General features: G+C 43.7%; 2 protein-coding genes across 3 annotated transcripts in view; both read left to right on the top strand.

The window, feature by feature from the left end:
- Window positions 1–221: 221 nt before the first annotated feature.
- The window catches only part of LOC119304164 (alpha-L-fucosidase 2-like), an 11,562-nt gene continuing 2,283 nt past the window's right edge, over window positions 222–9,500 (top strand). The window contains exons 1-7 of the mRNA XM_037581335.1: window positions 222–647; window positions 958–1,103; window positions 1,276–2,144; window positions 8,265–8,397; window positions 8,727–8,885; window positions 9,098–9,322; window positions 9,411–9,499. Coding sequence (XP_037437232.1) covers window positions 431–647; window positions 958–1,103; window positions 1,276–2,144; window positions 8,265–8,397; window positions 8,727–8,885; window positions 9,098–9,322; window positions 9,411–9,499 — 1,838 coding nt within the window. The 5' untranslated portion in view covers window positions 222–430. The remainder of the gene's footprint in view (window positions 648–957; window positions 1,104–1,275; window positions 2,145–8,264; window positions 8,398–8,726; window positions 8,886–9,097; window positions 9,323–9,410; window position 9,500) is intronic.
- Window positions 2,656–5,128, top strand: LOC119304162. Of its 2 annotated transcripts, none has more exons than XM_037581328.1 (2): window positions 2,656–4,407; window positions 4,728–5,128. In XM_037581328.1, the coding sequence occupies exons 1-2, from the start codon at window positions 3,225–3,227 to the stop codon at window positions 4,769–4,771; spliced, it is 1,227 nt and encodes a 408-aa protein (XP_037437225.1). In that variant the 5' UTR covers window positions 2,656–3,224; the 3' UTR covers window positions 4,772–5,128. The 2 variants fall into 2 exon arrangements, with proteins under 2 accessions (XP_037437225.1, XP_037437224.1); XM_037581327.1 differs by having other exon boundaries at window positions 2,656–4,410.

The following is a 9,500-nucleotide window of genomic DNA, read 5'->3' as shown; positions in this document are numbered from 1 at the left end:
GAGAAATATGTTAGTGGGGGCTAGCTATTTAGATATAGAAAATTATTGGCAATATTCTGAAATATTAAACGGGCTAGGCCTAATAATTTTGATGTATCCTTTCAATACAAATTTTATATATCTGATTGAAGACAGAAACACTCATGTATTTTTTTTTTAATTTTAGGCTCATGTATTTTCAGATATAAACACTCATGTATTTTATTTTATTTTGAGCGGAAGAAAACAATTGCAGTAAAATGAAGCAGATATTTGGCTTGCAAAAGGCCAACACGGAGGCGGAGGCCGGCCTGCATGCACGCCGGCTTGTTGTTGTCCTCTCCCTTGGCGCCAAACAACCAAGAGAATAGAATAGAATGGAAGCTCCCTCCGAGCAGAGCACAAAACCATTTCTATCTTCCGATCCTCCAGCACTCATCTTCTACTGCCCATGGCCATGGACGGTCCCGACGGCTGGGTCTGGGTGCGCCGGCCGGCGGAGGAGGAATCGTGGCGTCCATGGACGGCTGAGGAGGAGGAGGAGCGGCCACTCAAGGTGGTGTTCTCGTCGCCGGCCGAGTACTTCACGGACGCGGCGCCGATCGGCAACGGCAGCCTCGGCGCCATGGTTTGGGGCGGGGTCTCCTCCGACAAGCTCCAGCTTAACCGTCCGTGATTCTCTAACCCACCTGCTTCATGAAACTGAGTTCAGAATTGTAGATCAAGGGTGTCTTGTTTTCTCAAGATAGCAAACTGAGTGTGAAATGCATGAATTAGATTTACCTTTGGTATATTGCCCCCGCCCCCGCCTGGACGCCCGCCAGGTGTTCGACAAAATGCACCGAGTGCTGTGCGGTGTGCAGTGTCCTCGCATAACCCCCTCGCCTTAACATCGTAAAGTTCAGTTCGGCTATGCCATGATTTGATGTTTTAAAGATGGCGGACAGAAATGATGTGCTCCAATCTTTCTCCTGCCAGATGATACACTATGGACCGGCGTGCCAGGGAACTACACCGACCCAAAGGGGCCGGGTGTACTTGCAGAGGTGAGGCAATTGGTCGACCAAGGAAGGTTCGCCGACGCCACGGCTTCAGCCAAGGGCCTTTTTGGTGGACAGTCTGAGGTATGTTGCATTCAGTTTTGCCTTTTTAAATATGTATACAATTCTTTGCTTGCTAAATACAGTATTCCAATGCATCTGAACTACTGTATGAAACTGATGATATTGCTCATGATACATACTCAGATAGTCAGATTTATACTTCTTTATTGATGCATTGATTCTTTTTCTGAAGGTATACCAACCTCTTGGTGACTTAAATATCGAGTTCAGCACCTCGGATGAGGTGTATGATTCTTACAAAAGAGAGCTTGATCTACATACGGCGACTGCTCTGGTCACATATGTCATCGGGGGAGTGCAGTACACAAGGGAGCACTTCTGCTCGAATCCACATCAAGTCATCGTCACCAGGTTCTCAGCAAGCACACCAGGCCATGTCTCCTGCACACTGTCCTTAAGCAGTCAGTTAAACCACAGCGTCACTGTAACCAATGAAAACGGGATGATCATGGAAGGCATATGTCCAGGTCAGAGGCCTGCAATGAGAGAAAACGGTGGCGATAATGCAACTGGCATTAGGTTTACAGCTGCTCTGGGTTTGCAGATGGGTGGGGGCGCGGCAAAAGTTATAGTGCAGAATGACCAAAAGTTGAAGCTTGACAGTGCAGATTGGGTTGTTTTCATAGTTGCAGCAGCATCCTCATTCGACGGGCCACTTGTTAATCCTGCAGACTCTAAACTAGACCCCACGTCTCTAGCTCTCAGTACGCTGAATTACAGCAGGAACCTCACATTTGATCAGCTTAAAGCAGCCCATTTGGATGATTATCAGAGCCTTTTTAACCGTGTGACGTTGCAACTTTCACGAGGATTGAATGACGCATGCTCTTCGGTGATTCAGAAAGATAGACCAGAAGAAGTTGCTGAAGACATCAGAACATCAGCAGATAGAGTGAAGAGTTTCAGTACTGATGAGGATCCTTCTCTGGTTGAACTCTTATTTCAGTATGGTCGCTATCTCCTCATTTCCTGTTCTCGGCCTGGAACTCAGGTTTCTAATCTGCAAGGAATCTGGAGCCAAGATATTGCACCTGAGTGGGAGTAAGAGCTTTCTTCTCTAGATATAATTATTATTCTTTTGCCTCATACTTCCATTTGTTGATCTTAGTTTTCTAATCATTTTCAGTTGGTTATATGCTAAGTAAGAAGTATTAATGTAGTCCCTGCAGGGTGCGTACTGTGTACTATATGAATATAGTATTGTATTGTTGGAAGTACTTACTCAAATTTAGATGTAATTTTGATAAATCATGTAGTAGTACACAATCTCTAGGTCTAATTAGTACAGTTCATCTCTATATATGGATTACAAATATCTGCAGCAACAGGCTGGTTACTGACTTTACAAGTGGCACTGTAGTATTGTATTGTTGGTAGTACTTACTCGAATTTATGATGTTATTTCCATGAATCCTGTAGTGCACAATCTCTAGATATAATTATTACAGTTTGATCTCTATATATGGATTCTTTTCAAAAAAAATCTCTATATATGTATTTAAAATATTTGAAGTAACTAGCTGGTTATTGACTTTGTTGTAGGGTGTGAGTTACAGGAGTGTTGTAGGGTGTGAGTTGCAAAACAGGGAAGTGTGAAGGGTCAAAATGTAAATGGAAGGTGTATATACTGTGAGGAGGAATGGATCGATGGTTGAGGTTCTTCCAGAAATCTCTCATCTTTTCTCCCCCCTTCCCCTGTAGCTTTGCTGGAGAAGTGAGATCAACCAAAAGGCCAGACAAAATGGTGTCAGAGCAGGAGGTGGAGGCGCTGTTTGACCCTCGCCGGTGTTGAATCGGCTGCTGGTGGTGAACTGGAGCGGGGAGAAGAGGAGGCTGCCGCCAGGAGTGTGGGGCGGCGCAGCCGCTCGGAGTTGAAGCCAGTGGTGGTGCGACCTGGGAGTGAGGCCCCTCTTTGTGGCGCGTGCAGGAGCTGCAGGCTGGGAGAGCTGGGTGTAGCAGCAGGAGGCGGAAGTGTGGCTGCTTGAAATCTGAAGCAGCGGCAGAGGGGATCCAAAGTGACAGATTAAGGGTGTGTTGCCTGAATCTGAATCTGTTTGTGGGTTGTTTCTGCTGTGAGTGGAAAGAAGAACAGAGCAATATACCAAGGAGAGGTGTGCCAGGATGGCTGATGGTGCTCCAACAGGTGTCACGGCAGGAGAGCTTGCAGCGGTGTTGAGAGCCATGGACGAGAAGTACAGATTGCTGTTTGAGACTATTGGGAAGCAAGGAGAGAGTTCGAAGTTAGAGGCAGAGGTCAAGGAAGATATCCATCCATTGCAGATGCCCCTGGTGAAGTTAGAAGGATCTGAAACCTATGCAAGTTGGGCAGAGCATGCGGAGACTATTCTTGTGTCAAGAAGGCTAGAGGGCTATATTCTTGGGGCAATTGAAAAACCAGCAGATGAGAACTCTAAGGAAGGTCAAAAGTGGAAGATGACCAACGCATTAGTGAGAGCATGGCTGTTGAGTTCAGTTTCACCTAAAATTGCTAAACAAGTGGAAAGGATTAAGGAAGCATCAGAAATTTGGCGGCTGCTGAAAGGCACATATTCTGGAGTCGGCAATGAGATGCTTGCTTGTAGAATTCAGAGGGAGTTGCAAGGGTTGAGTCAGGGTGATAAATCAGTTGTGGAGTATGTGTCTGAGTTGAAGAGATTGTGGAGTGACATTGACTATTTTGACCCAGTTGAGATGGAGTGTGGCAAGTGTATTGAGAAATTTAACAAATGGACTGAAAGGAGACGTGTAAGGGACTTCCTAAATGGACTTCATCCTAAGTTTGAAAACAGGAGGGCTGCACTCTATGGTAGTGGAAAGCTGCCTACACTCGAGCAGGCAATCTCAGCTATCATCAGTGAGGAAACTAGGTTGAAATTAGAGGCAGCCAGTTCCGTGACACAAGGCATCATGCATCGGCGATCAGCACTCTATGCAACAGAGGGTGGAAATTATCAAAAGCCGGTATCAAACATAGTGGAAAGGAAATGCTTTGAGTGTGGTGAACCAGGACATTTGAGGTCTTCATGCCCTGAATTAATGGGAGCAGGTAGAGGAAGAGGGCAGGACTGGCGGGGAAGAGGGCGTGGTCGTGGGTTTGAAGGACGAGGTGGCCGCGGGCGAGGAACACGCCCTACTGGTAGAGCGAACACATCTCTAATCTCTGAAAATACCACTCAAACCATGAGCGTTCACATGACTGCTGAGGATTGGGAGAAGTGGTGTCAATTCAAGGAGCTACATTTAGGTGACAAGTCAACCGCTGAAGCACCTGCAACATCTGCCTCTACGGCCTCTGCAAATTTCGGTGGTAACAACTCTCGCACTATGAAATATAAATCCATCAATGCACCATGGCTATTAGATTCAGGTGCATCTAGACATATGGCTGGCTCCTACAAAAGCTTTATTGATTATACTCCTGAGATACAAAGGCAAAGCGTTAAATTAGCTGATGGCTCCTCCCAAACCATTATGGGATCAGGAACAATTGTGTGCAGCAATGATATATCTTTGTCCTCTGTTTTGCATGTTCCCTCATTCCCAATAAATTTACTATCCATCAGTTGCATTACAAAAGAGCTAAATTGTGTTGCCATCTTCTTTCCATCATGGTGCTTGTTTCAGGAACTTGGGACTGGAAGAAGACTTGGGACAGGGAGCATGCATGATGGGTTGTATTATCTGGATAATAATATGTCTCCTGCGGTAGTAGCAGCTGCTATACCTCTTTCACCACTTGAAGAATTTCTTCTCCACCACCGCAGGCTAGGACATATGTCTTTTGTCACTCTCGGTCAACTTTATCCTGATCTCTATAAGAAAGTTAGCAAGGGGTGTCTAGTATGTGATGCTTGTCAATATGGCAAACAGACACGTAGCTCTTACACATCATCTGATAATAGAAGTGACACACCACTTCAAGTTATACATTCTGATGTGTGGGGTCCTAGTGGTGTTTCATCTTTAAATGGTTATCGGTCGTTTGTTACCTTTATTGACTGTTGTACTAGAGTCACTTGGGTTTATGTGTTGAGGAACAAGAATGATGTGTTCGAATGCTTTGTTGATTTCCACAATATGATCAGAACACAATATAATGCATGTATGAAAATATTTCGCACTGACAATGGCACGGAGTATGTGAACAAGGAATTTGATGAGTACTTTTCAAGTTTTGGGATTATTCATCAGACAACTTGTCCAGGTACTTCGGAGCAGAATGGTTTGGCAGAGAGGAAGAATAGACATCTTCTAGAAATCACTCGTTGCATAATGACATCTATGAATGTTCCTAAGTTTTTGTGGGGTGAGGCCATAATGACAGCTGCCTACTTAATGAATAGAATGCCATCCAGGGTACTTGGTTATAAAACACCAATGGAGTGTCTTACAGGTGAAACAAAATATGTAGTTCCTCCTAAGGTCTTTGGTTGTGTTTGTTTTGTGAAGGATTATAGACCATCGGTTGGCAAACTAGATCCAAAGGCATTAAAGTGTGTATTTGTAGGCTATTCCGGTACACAGAAGGGTTATAGATGTTGGTGTCCATCTGAGAGGAGAATGTTTGTGAGTATGGATGTGGTATTTAGAGAGCAAGAACCATTTTATGGTGAGCCAACAGATTTAACCGATGTGTTCCCTGATTTGTTTACTAATGAAACTTCTAGTGTGAATTGTGAGAAAGAAGAAGATGATGAAACATCAGGAAAGATGATAATTGGGGTAATTCCAGCAGAAACAAGACAAGAACAAAGACAGGGGGAGCCGTATGATACATCGAATGAAGCACTCCGGTGGCCAAGACCAAATGAGGAAAGGGAGATTCAGGTGTATACACGAAGACAACGTACCACAGAGGAGCAAATGCAAGTGCTGGAACCCGAACCAGAGGCTTATGGACAACACCGGGAGCAAGAGCAGGAGGCTGACCACCAGGATGATACGCAAGGTCAAACTAATGACACCAGATCTTCCTCGGACAGTGGTAACATCTCTTCTCAATATCATGACCTTGATGTTCCGATAGCTCACAGAAAGCAGCCACGGTCTAATGCCAGAAAATTGCCCTCTAAATTGGATCCTTATATGGTCTCCAACTATGTCTCGTATGATATTGTCGGTCCTTCTTACAAGTCTTTTATCGCAGCACTGGATGCTGCAGAACCTTTGCCACGGGATTGGCAGGAGGCAAAATTAAACCCAAAGTGGAGGGCAGCTATGCTGGAGGAGATGGCTGCTCTCGACAAGAATAATACATGGGTAGTTACACCACTTCCCAATAACAAGAAGGTAGTAGGATGCAAATGGGTGTTCACCATAAAACATACACCAGAAGGCAAAGTAGAGAGATACAAGGCAAGACTTGTGGCGAAAGGTTATAGCCAAACGTATGGGCTGGACTATGATGAAACCTTCGCCCCGGTTGCAAAGATGAACACCATTAGAGCTTTAATCTCGGTGGCAGCGAATAACAAGTGGAAGTTGTTCCAACTAGATGTGAAGAATGCATTCCTTCATGGAGATCTACAGGAAGAAGTTTATATGGAGATTCCACCAGGGTTTAATGGGCCTGAGACAGAGGGTAAAGTGTGCAGATTGAAGAAATCACTTTATGGACTTAAACAGTCACCAAGGGCTTGGTTTGGAAGATTTTGCAAAGAAGTCTGCTCCTTGGGCTTTAAACAGAGCAATGCCGACCACAGCCTTTTCTTTAAGCATCACCAAAACAAAACTGTCATATTGGTGGTATATGTTGATGACATTGTGATTACAGGTAATGATGATGAGGAGATAAGGAATGTGAAGAAGATGTTGGCGAAGTCATTTGAGGTCAAAGACCTCGGGTTTCTTCACTTCTTCTTGGGAATCGAAGTAGCTTATGGGGCTGAAGGTATCTATCTCTCTCAAAGAAAATATGTGCTTGATCTTCTCACTGAAACTGGGATGCTTGAAAGTAAACCTGCTGCCACACCAATTGAAATGAACCTTCGTATTACAGCAAATTCAGGAGAACCTGTTGATAGGGGGAGATATCAGAGACTTGTAGGGCGTTTAATTTATCTATCCCACACTAGACCAGACATTGCATATGCAGTTAGTCTGGTGAGTAGATATATGCATGATCCTCGATCAAGTCATCTAGATGCAGTAAATAGAATTTTGAGATACCTCAAAGGGTGTCCTGGAAAAGGAATTCTTCTTTCATATCATGGTCATCTAGAAGTTGAGGGATACACAGACGCTGATTGGGCTGGGTGCCTGGATGATAGGAGATCCACTTCAGGTTATTGCATCTTTGTGGGAGGAAATTTAGTCAGTTGGAGGAGTAAGAAGCAAAGTGTTGTCGCCAGGTCCACAGCAGAAGCAGAATTGCGATCCATGGCTGCGGGCCTATGTGAGTTGTTGTGGCTTCGATTATTGTTAACTGAACTTCGGTTGTTCAAAGGAGGACCACTTAAACTTCATTGTGATAATCAGGCCGCAATTAACATCATAAACAATCCGGTTCACCATGATAGAACAAAACATATCGAAATTGATAGGCATTTTATTAAGGAGAAACTTGACGAGGGAGTACTTGAAGTAGGCTTTGTTAAAAGTGGGGATCAACTTGCTGATGCATTAACAAAGGGTGTGAGTGTTGTATCATTCTCAAAATTGTGTGACAAGATGGGGCTCTTAGACGTTTTCGCCCCATCTTGAGGGGGAGTGTTGTAGGGTGTGAGTTACAGGAGTGTTGTAGGGTGTGAGTTGCAAAACAGGGAAGTGTGAAGGGTCAAAATGTAAATGGAAGGTGTATATACTGTGAGGAGGAATGGATCGATGGTTGAGGTTCTTCCAGAAATCTCTCATCTTTTCTCCCCCCTTCCCCTGTAGCTTTGCTGGAGAAGTGAGATCAACCAAAAGGCCAGACAAAAACAAGTGGTACTGTAGTATTTATAATTTTATATGCTGTTTTGGCCTGTTTTTTATTGATTTAGCTAGTACTCACCTCATATACGTAACTGTGTGTACTACATGTATAAATAAAAGTAAATAACATTTGGACGCTTTCTTTATTTGATAGATCAATTTCAATTTGGGACTACTCAAGTTCATCTTTAATTTCAAGGTTCCATATTAGCTCAATATGTTGAACACTTTGCCTGCTTTTATTTTCAGTGCAGCTCCTCATCTGAACATAAATCTACAGATGAATTACTGGCCAGCACTTCCTTGCAACCTTAGCGAATGCCAAGAACCATTGTTTGATTTTCTAGGATCACTTGCGGTTAACGGGATTAAAACAGCAAAAGTAAGTTCTGGCTCTGATTACCCAGGATTGGAGCTGATGAAACATTTTAACATATTGACAGTTATTGCAACTTGTGCCTCAGTCATGAAAGGAAAGAGAAGTGACTGTGCACAAAGTGTTAAGTTAGTCTAGATGTATATGTCATACTGCAATATCTTCATGTTATTCTTTTCTTGGTACTTTGGACCATGCTGCAGTAAAATCTGGTAGTACAGTTCCGTTCAAACAATCAGTACCATTTATTCCATTTCGTAGAAATATTGAAGTTAAATTTCAGAAGCCTGTTTCCTTTGGCTTACTTACTGCGGGGAACTATGTGACTGTGGCAGGTCAATTACCAAGCAGGTGGATGGGTAACACATCATGTGTCGGATATATGGGCAAAATCATCGGCGTTCCTTAAGAATCCAAAGCATGCTGTGTGGCCCATGGGAGGAGCCTGGCTTTGCACACACCTATGGGAGCACTACCAGTTTTCAATGGACAAAGTAGGCACCAAATCGTTGTACTACTCTCTTATTTTAGTTCACTCTCCAGTGATGTTATTGTGCCCCAAACTTTAAGAAAAACAGATCCGAGTATTTGCAATCCTTGTCAGACATACAAAATTAGAACAATAATCCTCAAACTACTTAGGAAAAATAGTTATTTGGTGGTTCGAAGGTGTGAAATATTTACTGTCTTGTAAGATATTTTTCAGGACTTTTTGGAAAACACAGCATATCCACTGCTGGAAGGCTGTGCCAACTTTCTGGTCGACTGGTTGATTGAAGGACCTGGAGGTTATCTGGAAACCAATCCCTCAACTTCTCCGGAGCATGCTTTCATAGCTCCTGATGGTAAACCAGCAAGCGTGAGTTACTCGACAACAATGGACATCTCAATCATCCGGGAGGTTTTCCTTGCAGTCCTTGCATCTGCGGAGGTAATTAAGCGACAATCACTTATGGTAACTAATTTGAGCACCTTGGGGTAATGACACATGTATGTACTGTAACCGGTCAATTATGTAGCTTTTGGGAAAAGCTGATATTGATTTGGTTGAGAGAATCAAGAAAGCGCTCCCAAGACTTCCTCCCATACAAATTGCAAGAGATCGTACT

The sequence above is a fragment of the Triticum dicoccoides genome, chromosome 5A (genome assembly GCF_002162155.2).
Source record: "Triticum dicoccoides isolate Atlit2015 ecotype Zavitan chromosome 5A, WEW_v2.0, whole genome shotgun sequence".
In the NCBI taxonomy this organism is placed as follows: Eukaryota; Viridiplantae; Streptophyta; class Magnoliopsida; order Poales; family Poaceae; genus Triticum; species Triticum dicoccoides.
The sequence above is the reverse complement of the archived record's forward strand: the minus strand, read 5'-3'. Positions and strand labels throughout refer to the sequence as shown.

Coding starts and splice junctions, on each gene's coding strand:
- LOC119304162 (XM_037581327.1), top strand. CDS start 3,225: ATGGCTGATGGTGCTCCAACAGGTGTCACGGCAGGAGAGCTTGCAGCG. Junction 4,411..4,727: donor GGCCTCTGCAAATTTCGGTG/GTAACAACTCTC, acceptor TGCTTGTTTCAG/GAACTTGGGACTGGAAGAAG.